The sequence below is a fragment of the Lolium rigidum genome, chromosome 4 (genome assembly GCF_022539505.1).
Source record: "Lolium rigidum isolate FL_2022 chromosome 4, APGP_CSIRO_Lrig_0.1, whole genome shotgun sequence".
Lineage (NCBI taxonomy): Eukaryota > Viridiplantae > Streptophyta > Magnoliopsida > Poales > Poaceae > Lolium > Lolium rigidum.
This window is the reverse complement of record NC_061511.1, coordinates 154,733,727-154,755,102: the sequence shown is the minus strand read 5'-3', so window position 1 is coordinate 154,755,102 and position 21,376 is coordinate 154,733,727. Positions and strand designations below refer to the sequence as shown.

The window sequence follows — 21,376 nt, the reverse complement described above, 5'->3', positions numbered from 1 at the left end:
TGCACATGTTTTACTGCTCGATATTCCTAAAAACATCTCCAAGGTAGTCCTGTACCCATATATACTCGCCTTCACATCAGCTTGGCAACGCCACCTGAACTTTTTGTTTTTATCAACACCTCAGGGTGGTGTTCTTACAGATGCGATGATCTGTCAGGAATTCCTCTCAAGTTAACTCTCATATGGTTAGCGGAATTCAGTCTGCTGGGCTAATATTAATTATCTGCACATCCTTCTCAGATTCACACATGATTCCCATTTCTAGCTATGACATATTCTACAACGAGGTTTTTTGAGTGTTTCTACCACGAGGTTGACTGGAGCCTTCAAATAGCCACTGGTCAATGGAATCGGGGCTTTCCTTCAATTGCCCAATCTCTTAGTATTTTTATTGCACATGCAGTGCATCAAATATTTGGCAATCAAAGATTTATTCATTTGTTCAATGTTTGATGGTGGCAAGAAAATAAAATATATGCATCTTCTATGATTATGTGATTCTGAAATACCCACCACACCGTTTGTTTCATCTCAATTTAATTTTTTCTCTACATTTGTTATTTAATCTGCATATATAAGGTGGAAAATTTTCATTGAAATACTAATAAGTTGATCAGCATATTCCATTTTATATAAGTACCCTACAATTTGAATTTGTGAGGTTTGTTTGATTTACATTCATGTAGATCACCTTCTTTTTCCTACAGTAATATGTTAATTTCATTTTGTAGGTGGTATTTACCTTATCCGTGTCGTGCATGGATGTCTGTTTTCTATACAAGAATGTATTGTTAAACTACGAGTAATCGTAATTGTAAATAGTTTGTTTTTATTTGGATAATTATTCTAAGAGAGATCTTTTACAGATAAATAACAATATTGTAAAACAAATGCTCCGCAGCGTATCATCTGTTTATATACAACTCACCCTCTGTAGCTAATAGTAATGGTCAAGTGTAAGTTGAACTCAACCTCTGATTACAGGGCGATGCAAGTATTTTCATGTGCCGACTTCTGTTCCTTTTGTATGACTTTATTCCTAATGGTCTATTTTTTTTGGGTTTTTTAGTGGTATAGTCGGCATGTTTTAGCCACCGTTAATTGATTCTAATTGTGCTGGCCATTTTTGTGTGTACCAGCTGCCTCTGGGAGCCGCATAGTCTGTTCGGGTGTATTTACCTGCAGTATGTATGGCAGTTGCAGCAGCTTGCTAATTAGTACCCACCATAGATAATTTACCTCTTCATCTTTGAGGTCCTACTGGTTGTCGCAAGAGCCAACATTGTGAAATCGTTGTCTTGTGCCAAGGTCCATCTTTTTGGTGAGATCTGTCAAGTATAATCATGCAGAACATGTGTTTTGCGGGTACATGATCCATCTTTTTTCTTATTGATTCTGTGCAAATATCCAACTTCTATTGATGTCCTTAGAGACCTGGATTATTGCCTAATGATGGTGCATTTGTCTGTGGCAATTCCTGCTGTTGAAGGTGAACGCGTGCAAGTACAACCAATTCAGAACTGCCACAGGTATGTTCAGTTTTGGAATTATGAATTCCCCTCCCTCAACCTGAAGCCTATAACGCCTAAATGTGATTTAAGTTTCCACTCATTACGTATAGTAATCATGTCTTTGCATCCACCTTTACATCCACTATATATAGCTTGTTGACATATCAGGGCTTTTGTGAGGAAGAATTTAAGGTTGCAGAAAGTATATATTTAGCGGCATCCATGAAATACTTTAGTTGCACATTGTAGGTTAAGCCATGTATGGCATGCATATATTTCTCGAACGAATTCCCTACGAAAGACATTCAAGGGCATATACTCCAAGGTGAATTCTGTGAAGTTGTCATGTGCATACCTTCTTCATTCTTATTCACTGCATTGCCGAGTGTCTACATTCAGTATTCTGATTTGACTACATTGTATAGGCTAAAGTTCAAGGGCAAAAGATCACCTGGCTAATTCCACATGCTCTTCATTAAGTTTTAACTGATCACGTTGACTTCAATGCGATGCTCACATTTTTGGAATTCTATGAGGTAAGCATGTGGATGCTCTTTATCTCTTTACTGTTTATACTTTACCCAGCACGTGTATAATTATGTTTTTTGAAATAAAAGCAACAGCACATCCATCTAGAGTAATTTATAGTCAGATGGTAGCATGCACCAGGCAGGTATAGTATTATCCTGTATGCGTTGGAACGAGGGTACCCTCCATCTGTCCCTTATACTCTGCCTGATTGTGGTGGCTTCAATAGCTTGAAGCACGCCTGTTATAATTATTGTAACTGCCCAATTTTATCACCAATTTTATCATAGCCAACTACTAAAAATAAATAACTCTTTATGTTGATGAAGCCATTGAAAATATTGGCGACACCTTTCAGTTCAATAACCTTTCAACTGAATATATCAAGACAACATGAGTATTTGATAAGAGATTTTTATTGTGTTTCTTACGACTTTTTTCTATGAATATTTAATGGTACCATTATATTGGGCAACCGTCATTTGATATGTTTCAGGCATGTTTTTCAAAATAAGAATACATGGCATTTAATTTTGCTTTGTTCTGTTGGTACACGTAGCTTGAGCACAGACATATTACTCCACTTGTGAACTGGTTGCTACAAATCAAATACTTAGGTTTGTTATGCCTTCCCTTTACATAAGGTCCTATTTCTGGTGAGTATACACTATGTACTTCTTTAGATGATGATTGATGTTTCTCCATATATTAGATGGTTGTGTTTTTTTCCCTTCTAGAAATAGATAGTGCCTTTAGTTTAGCTGACAAGAATATGTACTAGGTAGACCGAAAGGTGTTGTATGGTTTTAAAAATGGTTTAGACTTCTGCATTGGAATAAATGGAGAGGAATATCACATGAGGGCTTTCTCCTGCCCTCGTGCTCCCTGGCCTGCATTCTAAATTGCTTTGTTCTGGCCCACCCAAACTTAGCTAGCTCCCCTGCTACTTAGTGGGGGTTCAGAGGACAGAAGGAAAATATGCACAAAGAAATCTAACTGAAACAAACAAGTTAATTTAACTTGTGTAATAGATTAAGTTGTGTATCCATGTTTTCACTTCAGATAGAAGATAACAACTTAAGGAATCACCCCATCTACTAGAGATTTGTAAAGTGGTAGAAGTTTATGCATGTTGCTGCAGTTTGTTAGCTGGGAACCACCTCCTCAATGTAGTACTGTTGTTACAGAAGATACAACATAGTAGATTTGAAAACTATCCCTGGTATTGTGTTTCTAAGTAGAACTATCTTATGCAGATAGCTACAGTGTGTTGGTTGAACACTTCTGTTTCTACTTTACTATGTGCTTACCAAATTCATTAATTTTTAGTTTTGGATTCCAAGCAGAGGATACTTGAAATCCTGTTTAGTCACATGCATGCCCTTATAGCAGGGTTAATAGTCCTCACTTTTTAGTCTGTGTATGTTCTATTTTCTCATCTGTATATTTGATTGTAGTTTTTTTTGTATTTGCTTTATAGGCTTAATATCAGAGGAACCAGCGGTAATGGTGTATAGTGATCTTCGTGCACATTTGTTCTTTGGTTCTTAGTGATGATCCTGGTGTATTCTTATTGAAGGAAATGACACTTATTACATACTTATTGTATGTGTTGATGGCACCCAAAAAAACATGATATTTATGTATATTTATTTCTCTTTGCTATGAACAAATGGTTGGATGCAACAAATGTTGCTCCTGTGTTGTACATGTGTTATCTGTAGATATTTGCTTGAAAGTTTTTATTTTATTTAAAAAGATTGCTTATACAGGCTTACGGTCTCTCAAAGACATTGAATTCTTGAACAACTAAACATACATCAGCCGAGTAAAACTTATGTTTTTATTTTCTTTAAAAAGGATTGCTATACAAGCATAAGGGCTTTCAAAGACCTACTAAATTCTTGGACAACTACACATACATCAACAGCATAAAACTTATGGTTACAATACTGTCTTGCACTTGCTCATGTGTTGGAGCGCACCAGGTTATCTCAAGTGATAGCAAGTCGGCGGTGATTGAAAGAGCAGTGCAGAGTCATCTCAAGTGATACCAACACCGGGTCATCTCAATTGATAGCAAGTGGGCGGCGATCTAAAGAGCAGCGCATAGGGTCATCTCAAGTGATAGCAAGTGGGTGGCGATCGAAAGGGTCATCTCAAGTGATAGCAAGTGGGCGGCGATCGAAAGAGCTACACGCCCCCGAGCCTCTGGTATTGAAATAAACCAATGCTTACGGTGAGCAATGCGGTAACACGCCCAATCGGATACTATTGTACTCGATGAAAGAGCTGCGCTCCAATCTGCGGTACTAAAATAAGCCAAACCTTATGGTTAGCCTCCGCTATTTGCGCGATAGCGCAACGGGTCATCTAGTATTACTCATTATAGGACACTTATAGCTATAAAGAGTAATATGCAGTTCAGTTAAGTGTAAAGCTATTCCACACTTAACTGAACACAACCAGCTTATAGGACACCTCTAGTCTCCTACATGTTTTACATAACCCTATTTCCCATCATGGTGTATGGGGAGCATTTGTGAGTCTTCGCGAAGAAACAATGATCAAGTGAGGCATTCCGGCTTGAGTGGAACTTGAAGAGTTATCATCAAGATCAAGCGGGATGCGCAAGACAAAGGTATGACCTTGCTAGGTTTTCCTTTTACCGGTCTCAAGGTGGTTGTTGGGAGACCGGATTATAGGATAGATAGCCGCACTATCAAGAGGGGCTTTCGGTTGGGTAACTTGATCACATCATCTTAGGGAGCTCAATCCTTTGCATACTTTGCATATCCCTATTGATTCTTGGTGTTTCATTGTGTGAGGTTCTTGATCTTGTTGCTAGGTTTACAACAAGCCCAAGTTCATCGAAAATGGAATCCATATGCATCTTCTATTGCGTCTTCGAGCTTGGAGGTTTTACCGGTGTCTCTTTTATAGATATGTCAAAACATTAATCTTGTGGTTTCTACTCCGTGGGTGAACAATGATGTTTCTATACATAAAATTGTAGGGATTGTTGTTCTGATTCCATCAAGCCCAAGATCATCAAAATCGGAGTCCAGACGCAAAAGATATCATTGTTTTCGTAAACATGTTTTCCGGTTGGAGAGGCCCCCGGTCGACCGGCCGTCCCACCGGCCCACCCGGCACTACGCCCGGTGGCGCCGGCTTCCTCACCAGACGACTCGAACACAGACCGGCTCCCACACCAGTGCACACCGGACGCGATCCGGGGGCACTCAGGGCTGGCCCGGTGCAACGCCCAGCGTGACCGGCTCTCGCACCAAGCGCCCCGGTGTGACGCCCAGCGTGACCGGCCCTCCCGCCAGGCTGCACGAAAAACTCTCAGATCTGCCCCAAATGGTCATATCTTCTTTTGGCTATAAAAGGGGCTTCTTCCCCAACGGTTTTCTAAGGTTCCTGAGCACATTTTTGACCATCATTGTTGAACCTCTTGAGCTTGCTTCCTCTCCCTTCCCTCCTATGATTCTTGCATATTCTTGGGGATCTGAAAGAGGAGATCTAGATCTACAACCTCCTCCAATCCATTCCTCCTCCAAGTGAGGGGAACTCTTGGGATCTAGATCTTGGAGTCATTTGTTGATTTCCTTCTTGTTCCTCCTCTCTAATCTCATCCTAGCATTTGTTACTTTGGTGAGATTTGAGTGTGAAGGATTTAAACACCTTTGATGTTGTTGCTTTGCATTATTGCATAATGTTGAGCTCTCCACCACGATTAGTTCGAGTGAGAGACCGTGAGCTTGTTACTCTTGGAGGGTGACCTCCTAGTTGGATTGGTTGGTGTCCCGGTGACCTCTTCGTGGAAGGTTGTGAAGGGGCCCGAGGCTTCTCCTTCGTGGAGCTTGTGAAGTGGTTGTGGAGCTTGCCATCTCTGGAGTGGAGGGAAAGCTAACCATAAGGAAAGGGGTTATTCATTCGTGCGATAGGCTCGGAGAAGAAGGTGAGCCTTCGCGGCGTTGAGAAATCCTTCGTGGGATCCCCACCTCTCCAAACGTGATGTACCTTCTTGTAAAGGAAGGGAACACGGGAATACATCTTCGTCTCCGCGTGCCTCGGTTATTTCTATACCCGAGTTTACTTTCCCTTGTGATAGCCATTGAGCTTGAAGTGTTTATTATATCTTTCTATCACTTGTTGTTCATATATATATTATGCCTATCTTTTTTAGATCTAGTTGTTGTTGTTGCACTTAGTTGAGCCTAGCATATTTAGGGTTTGTGCTTGTAAAATAAACGTTAGATTAATTCCATATTCTTACAAGCTAAATCCGTAAGAGTTTTTAAATCGCCTATTCACCCCCTCTAGGCGACATCTCGTCCTTTCACATAGGCCAGTCAACGTCGAACATCTGCCCTTCACTATTGAACAATACCTCCGCGGACCATTGACCGATCGCTCCACTGGACACATGCAGGAGGACATGGTGGGGCTCTTGCCCATAGACGATTGACACGAACCTCTTAGGCAGACGCATCCTGTCCCAGTCTGTGGCCACGTGGACGGTGACGACGAACTCGAAACCGGAGAGGTCAATGGCCACGGGGCTGAGAGATGATGGTGGCGATTGTAGTGGTGACGGGGACAGTGGTGGCTGACTCTAGCCACCACGCGTTCCTCGGCGACCTCGGCCTCGGCCAGGCCGATGGCCCGGAGGCCGTCCTAGACGCCCTCCCCTTGAGCCTATGCCGCCATCCATTGCTGCGGAGATGCCTTTGGTTTTTTTCGAAATGGGGGAAATATTGCCCCAGCTTCTGCATCCAAAGGATGTATACGGTATTTTTTTATTAGATTATTCACAACACCTTACAAGAGCAATACAAAAGATCAAACTCGAATCCACCTTGCTAAACCTACAGAGGGATGAAGGGGGTGACAACTCACCAACTCATATCATCCAAAAACCAAATGCCTTCCCAGGCCGCCCAATAGCAGATGAGAAGCACATCCAGTCAAACAGACTCTCAGCATATGCCAACGCACACGCCATAGAAGTTGCTACCGCCGTATTCCTCGACTTCATCTTCAAGAGAGATCATCACATAGGGCTGTGTGCATCTATTTGATGCAGAGGCCAGGTAATACCCATTTCTAAAAAAAAAAGAGATCATCACATTGACCATGCCAGGCTTGCAATCGATGCCGCCACGGCGCCAGACGACTCCACCATCCTGCGCATGTCCATCACACTGCATCCGTCCCGAGACACCACTGCACCATGCCGTGGTGACTCGACGATGCCGATACAGCAAAAGCACACCGCTCCACCTCAGCACCACCGTCATCCGTTGTCTGCTCCAAAAACGATACCCCCAACAGGGAGAACGGCGTTGCGGTCCACCATTGTCCGATCCGGGAGACCCGGGTCTAGGGTTTCCCCTGGAGCAGCCCAAGCGAAGAACGCAGACTGTAGAGACAATGTCTTCAACAAGGTAACGACGAAACGTGCCGCCATCATCCGCCATGATCGAAGTCCGGGCCGGCTTTCACCGGCAGCTGCGCCTCGCCATCGGGAGCTAGGCGACGGATCGCAAGATCCGCCACGGCTAGCCACACAACTAGCCGATCTCCTCCGGCGAGAGAGAAGACCACCACCGCGGTGCCACGGTCAGCGGCACCTGACACCCGCCACCTACCACCAGGTCGACCCCGTCACCGCCATCGCCATCTAGGGCCGCCGCCCTTGGTGCCGTGGTCCCAAACCTTAAGGAGGTGCTTAGCCCAGCTGAAACGTGAGCAGACGATCCGTTTATCCGCGCGAACCGATTGGAACAGGCAAGAGCTCGAATGAGTCGGCCCGCTGGAGATTTTCCCCGCCGTGACCTGCTATGCTAGGCTGAGGATTTGAGCCTGGGTTCGAGTCGGGCTCTGGATTTGCTGCTATGGTATGAACGGCAGCACGGCGTTGTTTCCTATTGAGCGAGCCTCATGGTCTTTCTGTTATTTCGATTCAACTCCGATTCAGCTCTAGCTATATCTTCCGCCCAATAAACAAACTGCACTCAGAACCAGACTAAAACTCGAATCAGTATACGATTAGATGTAACTTGGATAGCCACGGCGGGCCTTTGCCTCTTCTACAATCGCAATAGCAACACAACCGGCCTGAACAAGCGACATCATATCCTGTTTCCAAACATCGTGAAATCGAAGTGACGGGATTATGGCTGACGAAGAGGTGAACCAGAGGTAAGCTGATCTACCATCTCTTGTTCCCCCATGCCGCATTCATGTTTTTCAGTAAACTTTAGCTTGAAGGAACCTTGCGTAAAAATCCAAGCTACCAGCACCTCAAAATTAGATGCTACAGACCTACAGTTTTCTTGCGGGAAACGCAGATGCTAAGTTGGTCACATCAGTTTTTCCTCGCTCTTTTTTTCTTTTGGAAGCATTACACCGTAGACATAAGAAGGCTCTAGAAAAGGGTGCTTCAATAGATGTGGTCTCCCTATTTGATGCTGTAAATTTTTAGCTCTAAGCTTCCACTTCCAGGGTTGTGAGTTCCGTATGGGCACGTCTAGATCTCAGTGAATTTAGATTTAACTAAATTGGGACGTTATTCAAGTCTCGTTACAACCTAATTGCAGCTCATGTATAACTTATATAGGCTAGCATAAATCTGTAAGCAAATTCAACGGTCTAAATATTTTTGTTCAACTAGAAAATCATAGTTACAACCTATTTGTAACTATAGAAAAATATCAACCGCAACCCACCAATATCATATCAGAACGAATCGTGAAGCAAATCCAATGGATAGAGCATCGAGTGAGATTTAGAATCTGCAATTCCAATATTATATCCTCTAGCGATGTAAATTTGGCACTAAGGGTGTGTTTGGATTACACCTACACCAGCCTTACCCAAACTGCGTAGCCAATTTTTTGGCACAGGATTATGCCACCCATAGGCTGCCAACATTTTGGTTGGAATCAATGAAGGAAACAAGAAGTGATCCAAATAGGTGGGAGGATATTTGGCATGGTCAATTTTTTTTGGTATGGTGAGATGGGGACACAAACCAAACATGCGCTAAAACACATGTCATTAAAGAAATCTTTAGCCACACAGCCGAACGACCAACTGGTACTTCGTCCGTCTCTTCTCATAGTTGAATCTTATGTTGGGCGCCATATTTCATATCATCTGCCGAAAAAATTGTAGTGCCTTGATAATTAATTTTTAAAAGAAACATAGTAAAAGACTAGATATTTTTATTAATAGAGCAGAAGTACAGAGATTTGTCGGTTTATTAGCATGAAACCGGTCAAAAATTTAAACAAGTGCCCCAGTGTCATGGAGCACGACCATCACGATAGCACACAGAGCCACCCTAACAACTAACGTAAGATACACAGACCACCGAAAAGAGAAGACACCACGGTTGACCGTCCTGAGAACTAACGTTTTCTTTTTGTGCCCTAAATTTTCTTTAGCTGTTGTACTATGCAACATGTATTGGAGATGCTCTGAACGGATATAAGGTCGCTGAAGTGTGTGGTTTTGAGTAATAATTTTCTCAAAGAAAAAATGTTCCAAATTTCCAACCAAATCAACGGAGCCACATCATAGAAGTAGTAATATAAATAAATAAAAAATACCGCAAAGCCTCGCACTCGCCGCCGCCGCCGCCGCCTCGCCCTCCCCTCCCAATCCCTCTGGGCGGCGGACCTTTTCCGATTTCCCAATCGATGGAGTCGTCGAACCGCACCAGCCCGATTCGTAGGGGGGGAAATCTTCGTCCACTACCTTCCTCTCCTGCTCCTCCTCTTCCCGATTCTCCTCTTAATCGTCCACTACCGCCGTCTCTTTCTCTTTCTTTTCCACCACCACCACCTCCTCCTCCTCCTCGTCCTCATCCCCGTCCACCTCTTTCTCGCCAATCACCTCTGCTGCACTTGTCCGCGAGGGAGCGCCCCACTTATTGAATTCAGTAAATAGGTATATTTGCGCATGCAGCAACATTTAGCAAACCTCATGCAAGTCAAATGATACTGTATATATATTTTGCGATTTTTTCCATCATAACAATCTCACCAGTTTCTGTTGACCAATGAAGGTACCAGGCACTATCGCTGCTTGATTGCGACGACGATATACCTTCTGCTTCTGAATCATCTGCAGGGTAATACTTATTATATAAAGTTTTTCTCAATATGGCCGAGATTTTGTTTACTCAAACCACAGTATGGGCGGTGTTTATCAATGTTTTTTTGCATCGCTTTCTCCATCGCTTCGTGCGTGTCACTAGCTATTTTTTACGGTTGCTGGATCATTTCAGGCACGGCGCCGATAACAGTGATGGGCAAAATCGTGGTGAAGATGCTGCTGTTCGTCATCACAGGTAATTCTTTTCACCAACATGCCACCCCATGCGTTTAGTGGAACAAGTACTATGCTTGAATTCACTTACTTCGAATTTGTGGAATTCTGGATGTTGCAATTAGAATTGTAGGTATAACATGAGATCAGATCTTTGTTTGCACCAGTGAGCAACTGCAACTGATATCTCGGCCTGTCAAATGAAAAGTTATTCTTGATCAATCACTTGATTGTACTATCAGCACTGTCCAGCGATCTGTCTTGCCTTTACACATACAGAGTGATGTGTGGACAATTCACCTTCAGATTTGTGAACAATGCAGCTAAAAGAAATATTTTTTTACTATGACACAATAATAGATCACAAATTACAAGCCCACACACATGGTAATAGTAAACACAAAGAAATATTCTCCACTCCGCTCAGGCATGATAATTCAGGTTTGGATCACAGATGATTTAGTGCACTGGTTTATTACAGATGATCATAAAATACCTTATGAACCATTCTTCTCTGGAAATAAAATTTCTGTCAAGTTTGTATAGACATTTATGACCACTAGATTAACCATTGCTCTCTGGACATACAGTTTTTTGTACAGTTTACATCAATATATCCATAGCTGCAAAATAATCATTCTCTTTTGGTATTACAATTTATTTGCAATTTTGCTATCTTTTTCTTTCAGCTCCATTAAAATGAAATATTGAATTAGGTGACACTCTACTCCAGCTCAACATCACTCCAGTAAAACATCTGTCTAGGATAGCTCCATTGAATCAACTTGAGAATGTGGACTGAGGCTTCCCCAAATACCCACTAGAGGATAACCACAGGGAATCTCCCATAGATTTGTAGCTCCAGCATCAAATTGCCAGTCATTATTAGTTGTCGCATGTTATATTTACTAATTGTTGAATCTTTATGGCGGCTTGTTTGAAGTCACTTCAAGTTTCCTAATTTATCATTAGTGTTGCTTATATGATTAATTATGTTTCCTAATTTGTTGTTTCAGTTCTAACGATGATAGTGATGACGACGAGAATCCTTTTCTTACCGATAGTTATGGAAAGGTAACAACTTGGAGGCTGAGTGATTTGGAGGCAGCATTCGAAAAACATCTTGAAGATGAAGCAAGTAAACCAAAGGTAGAAGTAAAAAAGAAAACGAAGGAAGAAATACTAAAGCTTGATAATGATCGTAAGCAAAAGTTCATGGAATATGCTTTACAGAAGTATAACGATGAAGAGGGTCTTGCTGGGGTTTGTGCTCTTTTCCTTTTCCTTTTAATTTGTTATTCTTTATTTGAGCACATTGCCATTTATAATCTGAGAAATGTTTTCAGGAGATGCGCTTTGTGTTCGATGAAATTAAAGGAGAAGTTTACGTTATTGAAGAATGCCTGAAATTCTATGAACATTTCAACTTCACAGCTAAGCAGGCTGGTTCCATGGTTTTATTTTTTGCTGAAGTGATCCCCAGCGGAGACACTTGTAATGTTCTCTGCTGCAAGCCTTTGGATTGTGATGACAATGGTATGTTTCTAAATTTTACTATGACTAGTAGTAGTATGGTAGTGCTATACAATGACTTGTTGCATGAACGGGGCAGGTGATTTATCGTTAATATGTTCGGAACTTTATTTGACTAATGGCAGGCTAGTTTGTATAGTTAATCTGTTTATCTGTCCACTGCCGTGCTTATAGAGTGGATTGTTAATCTTAAATATGTAAAACCTTACAAAAATGACTTCTTAAGTAGGAATTCCACTCATATGAATTGTTTGAAAAGTTTGTGTAAATTTACTACCCTAAGCTGATGTTTCGTCATGTGGCGATTAACCTTGTAAACTGATCTTTTGTCATATGGGGATTAACCTACAGCTGATGTGGCATACCTGGTTAGGTCCCCCTTGGTCCGTTACCTTGCCCAGGCCTTGCGTTCATATTTAGTCATGATTTATACCTGATTGCTACTCAACTTGATTTGTTCTTAAGCAAGTGTCCTCGATAAGTGTCTCCGCAGGGGATCAAATAGAAGAATGCCTGAATCTGTATCAAACTATAGGCACACTTCTATTTGTTTTCTGATAGTCTTGCGTAAAGACATTCTTCATATAAGGTCGCAATCACGTTGGTTCTCAAGCTTTTCAAACAATCATCCTCTTGGTTCTGTTCGCTAGCGACAACACTTACCTGCCAGCGTCCTGTTGGTTCTCAAGCTCCTACCGGCATGGGCTATGCCCTCAAATCAAGGAGCCATGGATGAGATAATGCCCGGCATGCAGTTCTGGAGGAGGCAATAGGAACAGCGCCCTCCAGAATCAACAGCAGGTGCAGGAGTCATGGAGCGCATCGGCTATTGGTTCACCTAGATGGTACCCTTTGAGCCCATTGCTGGATGTTCTGGCCTCACCGTGCACTGGTCATCTTCCCACAACCGCCTCCTGCTGTCCGCCAGCATTTCTGCGTTGTTCATCCATCCCTCCTTTTCCTTACCCAGAACCACCACCGGGACCACCCAATTTCCACTCACCATGACACCAGCACCACCATGCTCCCAATTACCGCTGTCCAGACACAGGCCCTGTACCAAAACCCCTCAGCGTTGGCTTGTGTGGTACCTACCAGAAGCAGGAGTGTGCAATTAATTCTGTTTACTGAAGCACCATAATAGGGTTTTTGATAGAGGTTCATGACATGTTAATCTCTCAAATTTCTAATTGTTCAGTTATCACACGAAGCACATGTGGTAAATCACGTGGTCTCCATATGTTTTGTGTATTCATTGGAGGCATGTATTCATACTTTCATTATTTTAATCATATACTGAGCTGACGAGACTGGCTAAATCAGGACCTCAGTTCTAGTATTCTGGTCATACTAAGCCAGAGCTATTATCCTGTTATTTCGAAGATCAGTATGCCATGGATGGATCCCATGTACACAGGCACCCCAGTCTACTTTTTGGGAAATAATATGTATTAGGAAGTCTAGACTTTTTAGAAATCAAAAGCGTACACCATCTAAAATTTGTTTCGTTTTTGAAGGACGCTGCCTTAGCTGTGAGGATCATCAATCTTATGTGAAAATGAGGCATCCAGCTGATGAGGCTCTGTATGTTGGAGGTCATGAGGAGGGCCAGTTCCCATTTATTTTGGAGAGTAGCAGTGAGGTATTGTAAATCAAGCTGACATCTTTTTGTTCTGCTTTTGCCTTAGATATTTTCTATAGTATGCATTATAATGTATTTCACATTTTCAGGATGACTCTGATTGAGAGGAAGGCATGACCGTGGAGAAGGCCTTCTGCATTCGCTTCTCATTTTAACGTCTATGATCTATTTGATGCATCTTCTATATGGAGGGCATATATATAAATACTTTTGGTACTAATATGTTGCTTGTAGTATGTGCAATGATGTTTACATCATGCACGGAATCGACTTAGTCATCAGTATTTTAAACTTTGATGGAACATATGCAACCATTTTATACAGCCTGTTGTTTGCTCGTCTTGTGGTACTATTATCAGCATCGTCATCTCTTTGGAAATGAGTTTGCTCGTTCTGGTAGATCCCATGGGAATGTAGGTTGTTTGTCTTGTCAAGATTTTTGAGAACAAAATAGGCTGGGTTGAAATTTGCGATTGTCTTTCCCAAGTGCTAAAAAGTGCACGCGTGCTGTTTGGACAAGCTGAGATCAAGCTTGTTGGATGCGTACACGGTTCTCCCATTATTCCACCAATTCACCTTATCCACCTCTTGTCTCTCTGCTCTCTCTGTGGAATGACTCAGCTTTGATACCTTAATCTCACCCTCCCCGCATCGACACAGCAGTCCGACTGCCTTGCCATTTGCCTTCCGAGCAGTGGCTTGTGGCTTTGACAACCGAGAGACATGGTAGTACCAGAGGGGAAGCCGCCGTATCCCACATGAACGGCGATGTCATTTGCGTCGTAGCTGCCGGTTTGGCAGAGACGGGGGAGGAGGCTAGAACACATATCCAGCGCATTCTGCTCGGCGTCCTCGCCATCAACAATTCCTCTAGTAAGATATAGCATGGGAGCCCTCGCAAACAGGCGAAAACGACAAACTATTTCATAAAATGAACTCTACTCGAAACTATTTCACAAAACTGATCCATTTGAGTAGCGTATATCACCGGGGCTGCCAGCGTGGAAAAGCGGGGCTCGCATTCATTTATCCATCTCGCCAATTCACTCGATCTTACTTCTAAGCTTGCATGTAGACGTTGTACTAGCCAGCTGATGGTGGTCATCGCTAGCTTCTAGCAAGCCAGCAGCTTGGTCGTCATTGCCGGTTGTCGCATCGATCAAATGGAGCAGGAGCACGTGCTAGTTGTTTCTAACGGTAGCTACACTTGCAGTGGGGGTAAGTGTTCGATCGAGCTCTCTCGACGCCGAGCTCCGGTGACGACGGCGTCGTCGTGGTCAGCAGGAAGCGGCCGCGCTAGGACCTGAAGCACCTGACGTCCCGCAGGTCGATCCGCAAGTGGGTGTCCGAAATTAGGGAGACACACAACAAGTCCTCCTGGCTCGGTACTTTGAACACCGACACACCGTACACCCTTGAGATGGTCACGCGCGCAAGACCTCGCCACTATCGCCATTGTTATAAAAGCGACAAGCAAATAACGAAGAACGAAAACAAGAACATACGCAGGGGACACAAGATTTAACGTGGAAAACCCCTTCCAACACGAAGGAGAAAAACCACGGACGCCGACCAAGAAAACTTCACTATATCGGGAGGTGTTTACAAACGCCGTGGGTTATCTTATAATCTGATAAACCCTAGCCGGCGGCTTACAAGATGTATATATAGGCGGTGCCAACGATCCGTAGCCGTACCGCGGGGGCTGCCGCCCCCGCACCCCTACGTTTCGGTCCAAGCCTCCGGCGACGGGCCTCGCTCCGCTCGTCAGAAGTTAGCCTCCCTTTAGTATATGAATTTGGATCACAATACAACAAACTCCACCTTGAGACAAATTTCATCTTGTAGCTGTTATCACCCGAATTTAACCGAGTCAGAGGTGGGCCGCAATCAAGATAGGCTTAAAGGAAGTATACATGGAGGATTACGTGAATCGGCCTTTCATACCAAGTTGGGCTTAATTGCCCGTGTATCTGTAACATATTAGATCGTATTTTAGTTTAGATTAGAAACTTACTCGTGCACGGTTTAGTGCACGCCCTCATTAGAAAGTCCCCTGGACTATAAATATGTACCTAGGGTTTATGGAATAAACAACAACTCACGTTCAACCCCAAAACAAACCAATCTCGGCGCATCGCCAACTCCTTCGTCTCGAGGGTTTCTATCGGGTAAGCGACATGCCGCCTAGATCGCATCTTGCGATCTAGGCAGCACAAGCCCCACGTTGTTCATGCGTTGCTCGTATCGAAGCGCTTTTGATGGCGAGCAACGTAGTTATCATTAGATGTGTTAGGGTTAGCATTGTTCTTCGTTTAAGCATGCTTACGTAGTGCAACCCTTGCATATCTAGCCGCCCTCACGCCTATCTCGGGCGTGGGGGCGGCACCCCGCTTGATCATTATTTAGTAGATCTGATCCGTTACGATTGCTCCTTGTTCTACAAGGATTAGTTTAATATCCGCAATAGTTAGGCCTTACAAAGGGGGAGGATCCGAGTGGCACGTAGGGTGGCGTTCGCAAGTCCTAAACGGGATGTTCCGAGGATCAACTTCATGTTGGTTTTGAGGCCTTGTTTAGGATCGGCTTACGAGCACCGTGCGTGGCCGCGAGGCCCAACCTGGAGTAGGATGATCCGATTATGCGGTGAAAACCCTAAATCGTAGTAGATCTCATTAGCTCTATCTTGATCAAGCAGGACCACCAAGTATTCGTGCGCCCCGCACGGATCATGGGTGGATCGGCTCTTTGAGCCGATTCACAGGATAACCTGAGAGCCGATCGAGGCTCGTATTTAATGTTTACATGTATGCCCTGCAGGAAACTAAGCGAGGCATCCCCATCACCTTCCTGACCAGGTATAGGTCGGGTGGCACGCCCTGCACTTCGCAACGCCGCGTGTGACCGGAAGAGCATTGCGGGCCGTCGCTCGGAGGGGTCTCGGCCAGCCGCAGCTCTAGGCTCTTCCCGGCTCTACGGTGTTGACAAGGCCGCTGCCCGCCGGTGGGTTTTGGCAGTCAACACATTCGGCACGCCCGGTGGGACTATCGTCTACATCAACCACATCGCCATCTACATCCGAGATGGCGGACGGCACGCCGCTCACCTACGAGGATCCGCTCGATGACCTCAAGAAGCAATACAACGAGATCAAGGCCACCCTCGAAGCCGACCTCATCGGCTCTTTTCGCAGAACCCGTTCCCGTGGCATCGGATGGAAGGGGTTCTCACCGCAAGGTGCGCTCGATGGGATAGACCTCTCTACCCCGTCGGAGGAACGCACCGTGGGTCCGCGGCGGAGATCAACTACCCGGTGGCTCACTCGCTACACCGCCACTCGAGAACTTGGTCAACGTGTTGGAGCGTGTCGCTCGCGCGTGATCCAGAGATCATGAGCCACCGGTACTCGCCGTCGGGACCAGCTCTCGGGACTCATCAAGGAGAGTTGCCATTCCGGTCCCGTCCACCGCCGCCATATGCGTTGGCAGCACTCGCTCGAAGTGCCAACTACACCGGCATTCCTCGTCTACGGGATTGGTGGCGACCCTAGTGACTACCAGTTCTTAATGGAGGCGCCTAAGGAGATCCCTCAAGGATACGCGTGCATGTATGTGCCGGATTGTGGTGACCGGGCACTCACAAACCAGGCCACAACATCGGGGACTCCGGCGAAGACAGGAGGAACGTCGGCGACGAGCGTGACGTGGCTAACTAAATACGCCACACCGACGAAACTCCCGAGCCCAGCCTCCGCAGCCGGCCCGTAGCTGGAAAAGCAAACATGGCAGGCCAAGTACGCCACCCCGGCGAATCTTCGCAGTGCAACTCCTACGGCCAGCACAGTCGGATCGATCAGCACCATACCGAGAGACCGGCTCGGCATGATGCCGAAAAGAAGGGCGATCGGCTATTCCAAGCCGTACCACGACGATTACGAGATGATCCCGCTGCCACCTAAATATCGGCTCCCCGACTTCTCCAAATTCAGTGGATCAGATGGCTCCAGCTCCATCGATCACGTCGGCCGATATTTGGCTCAATTAGGACCGGCTTCGGTGTCGGATCAGCCTACGCGTGAGGCTCTTTTCACAGTCCCTCACGGGATCGGCTTTTGGATGGTACACCTCTTTGCCAGCAAACTCCATCCGAGCCTTGGAAGCAATTGGAAGAACAGTTCCATATGCAATACCATTCGAAGCTTCCGAGTCCGGCATTGCCGATCTAGCACAACTACATCGAAGCGCGGGGAAACGGTGACAGAATACATCCAGCCGCTTCAGGAATCTTAGGAACCGATGTTATTCGGTTCGTATAACCGAAAAGGAAGCAATCGAGTTGGCGGTAGCAGGCCTTGCAACACAGCTCAAGGACATGGCCTCCCAAGCAGATTATCCCTCGTTGGCGCACATGGTTCGAAACTATCGGCATATGAACAGCCGCCACCCCGACCTGTACCAAGACAAGTTCAAGCGTGCGTAGTTATGGTCGATACGGAGGAAGACGAAGTGCCCGCGGGAGGCCAAGAGATAGCGAGTGGCTGAGTGGACTCGGGGGGAACCCCGTGGCCCGCAAATGGGTAAAGCCACCGGGGCCGCCTGTGGGATTTGATTTTGACATAACCAAGACCGAACAAATCTTCGACCTCCTGCTCAAGGAGAAACAGATTGACGATTCCCGAAGGTCTCAAGTTCCCCGCGGCGAAAGAGCTAAACGGAAAGCCGTACCGCAAATTCCACAACTCGCTTTCCCATGCCACCAACGACCGCCGGTGTGGCGTCAGCACATCCAAGCGGCGATAGAGAAGGGGCGGCTAATTTTCAACCAGCACGCCATGAAGGTCGACACCCAACCCTTCCCCGCCGTTAACATGGTAGAAATCACCTACCCTGAAGGTTGCCAGCCGGGTCCCTCGTTCAGCATCAACATGGTAGGACTTGGAAACCACTCTGGCAAAGATGGAGATGAGGGCAGCTGCTCTCATAGCAAGGATACAGAGGAGGCCGCTCCACGCGATCGGCTCCGTCATGATGGCAAGCGCTATGTCACCGAGGGAGAGGTGAAGAATATAAGATATCAGCGACCCCTCTCTGATCACTTCCTCAACAAATATGTGAGTCAGTATGACCAACGCCGACGGCACAATTACGATGATAGAGGAGATCGTCTGGCTAGAGAAGCCGAAGATATCGTCTGCAGGATCGCGATGAGGAGGAGCACGAGCGCCGTGCCACGGAAGCATCAAGGGAGCAAGATGACAACGCCGGGCATTGGGACCGCCCTTTCTTCGTACACCGCCGGGATTCAGGAATGAGCCGATTGCCCACAATCGGCAATTGCCCGTAATGCAATCGAAAAAGAAGGAGGCAGCCAATGTGTCTGTGTTCGAGCGCCTAGGGCCTCTCCCGCCACAAAGCAAACGCGCCGAGTCACCTCGTTGGGCAGATCTTGAGGATTCAGAAGACGAGGGAGAAGTGGAAGAAGATAGGTACCACCGGCCAAGGTGGTGCCCTGACGGACTCAGCCGTTCCCAAAAGCGCAGGGTTCAACGATTGCGCGGCCTGGAGGAAGCCGAGAGGGTGTACCTGCATACGCTAAGGAAGGCACGGCCTGATCTGGCTGCAAAGGTTCAGCGAACCCTGGATGAAGAGGGTCGTCCACGGAAAATGGAGTGGCGCCCTAAACAGAGGAAAGCCGATGATGAGACATCGGCTGGCACAAACATGGTACTCGTCTTGCCGACAGGGCTTAGCGCTCCACGACTCTTCGGAGCACTCAAGGTGGACGACGGCAAGCGCATCAAGTCAGAGGTCGGGTTGGTTTTATCCAGCCTGACCAAGTAGCAAGATCAAACCAATGAGCAAACCGGGAGAGGCTGATCCTTGTGATCGGCCCCAAAAAATTTATGAAGGGAACTTACAAAACCTTCAACGAGCAAGCAACGTGGAGGCCGATTCCAAGAATCGGCCAAAATTATCCTCACCCACCATTCTTCCTGGGTTCAACATGTTATCCAACAGAGCCGATACCATCAATTCTCTTGACAGAATCGGCTCGGGGGGGCACCCAGGTAGATAAAATACGAGGATATGCAACGGAAGCATCTCATCTTCTGTTGATGAGTATAGGAATATGGGGGCCGATGCACAGGTCGGCCGTAAAAAAAAAAAAGAAACAAAACAAAAAGTGAAAATTCGAAAATTTTCGAACATAGCCGATGCAGCAGGCATCGACTTAAGGGTATAGCAGCCGATGCACGGCCGTCGACTCAAGGGGAGTAACTGTTACGATCAGAGGGTCAATGGAGCACAAAGGGAGATTTTTTATCAAGGAACTCCTCAATGGAGCAGTTTGGAAGCTCAGATCCTCTCTTCAAGAACAATATCAGGAGCAGCATGGGCGGACGGATCAGGTCAAGGATGGATGACATTAGATTCACCAAAGGAAAGGAGCCGATCTAGCCAGCAAGAACTAAAGAAGCCGATTTGTGTTCAAATCGGCTGACGCTGCATAAGGAACTTCCCAACACACGGTCAAGCCCAGGTCTATGCAGCTCATTTGCGTATCCTCGTCTCTGGCTGAGACTCGGGGGGCAACAGGCCTGGTAGATGCTCCATTGAAGGACCGATTGAAGTACCGTCGGCTGATCCTCGTTGCAACCTTCTTCACAAAACGATGAGCGCTCGCTAAGGAGTTGAAGAATAGAAGGATGAATGTCGAAGGACCGATGTGTTGTTATCGGCTCATTACACATTGACGAAGGGGATGAATCGGCAAGGTCAGTAGGAGGGGTGAATCGGCTCAATTAAAACTCAGAAGAAATCGGCAAAATCAAAGTGGGGAACAGTTCTTCATTGATAGGCGGGATTTCTTACATAAAGAGCTAATTGCTCACAAAAGGAAATACTAGGGGATACATTGCCCCATCTACTACTACCGACCCTATGCTAGAGGTCCTATTCTACGGGCCGTCACCGCCCTCATCGTCATCCTCGTAGCTCTCATCGGCACCGCCGCCGATGGGCTCCTCGTCGCTACTCCCGTAGCCCTCCACGGGGGCTTCGTCCCCGTCTTCGTCGTCGCTGATGTCGTCGTCCCACCACATACGAAGGCGCTTCGCTGGCGGGTAGCCCTCGAGGGAGTCGTCGTCGTCGTCGTCCTCCTCCTCCTCTTCTTCCTCCACCACCCCCTCGGAGGAGGTGAAGTCGTCCCAGGAGAAGCGATCGTCATCGCTCTCCTCCTCCGATTCCCCGTCGGCGAGGAAACGGAGGTCGCTCTCCCCGTCCGTCGAGGACTGGTCGTCCTCGGACTCGGATGGAGAAGTCATGGTCCGACTCCTCCCCGGCCGCAATGGCGCGGCGGGTGTTGGCCGCATGGACCGCCGCCGGGTTATGCTCCGGCGTCGGCTCGCGGGACATGGAGGACCGGCCGGAAGGGTCCGATAGGGCGAGAGGAGGAAGAAGACATGATGGCGCAGGAGGATTTTGGACCGCTAATGCGAGGGGGATGCGAGCAGGAACCGTTCATAGTGGTTAAATAAAAGGGGATATGGTGAAAATTCAATGCCACAGCAGTTTCCGAGGAAGTGGTGTTTGAAAGAAAGAGAAAAGACTGCCAAATCACGCGGAGAAGTTGAGAAGGCAAGTCATCATGGTGACGGATACTGCGACGGTTCTGCCACGACATGACCCGACGAAAGAAAGCGTAATGATTTTGGAAATACCATTTCCAAAACCAGGGGGGATGTGTTATCACCGTAATTTAACCGAGTCGAGGTGGGCCGCAATCAAGATAGGCTTAAAGGAAGTATACATGGAGG

At 46.2% G+C, this 21,376-nt stretch overlaps 1 protein-coding gene across 1 annotated transcript; it reads left to right on the top strand.

Moving 5' to 3' along the window:
• Positions 1 to 6,617: 6,617 nt before the first annotated feature.
• LOC124647661 lies at positions 6,618 to 13,898 on the top strand. Its single transcript, XM_047187569.1, has 7 exons — positions 6,618 to 6,781; positions 10,123 to 10,188; positions 10,345 to 10,407; positions 11,402 to 11,648; positions 11,732 to 11,921; positions 13,436 to 13,560; positions 13,650 to 13,898. The coding sequence occupies exons 1-7, from the start codon at positions 6,618 to 6,620 to the stop codon at positions 13,662 to 13,664; spliced, it is 870 nt and encodes a 289-aa protein (XP_047043525.1). The 3' UTR covers positions 13,665 to 13,898.
• Positions 13,899 to 21,376: the final 7,478 nt, after the last annotated feature.

Excerpts from the sequence above, each read along its gene's own strand:
- LOC124647661 (XM_047187569.1), top strand. The coding sequence starts at position 6,618 with ATGATGGTGGCGATTGTAGTGGTGACGGGGACAGTGGTGGCTGACTCT. Across the intron at positions 6,782-10,122 it reads TTGCTGCGGAGATGCCTTTG|GTACCAGGCACTATCGCTGC; the intron begins GTTTTTTTCGAA and ends TGACCAATGAAG. Across the intron at positions 10,408-11,401 it reads GCTGCTGTTCGTCATCACAG|TTCTAACGATGATAGTGATG; the intron begins GTAATTCTTTTC and ends TTGTTGTTTCAG.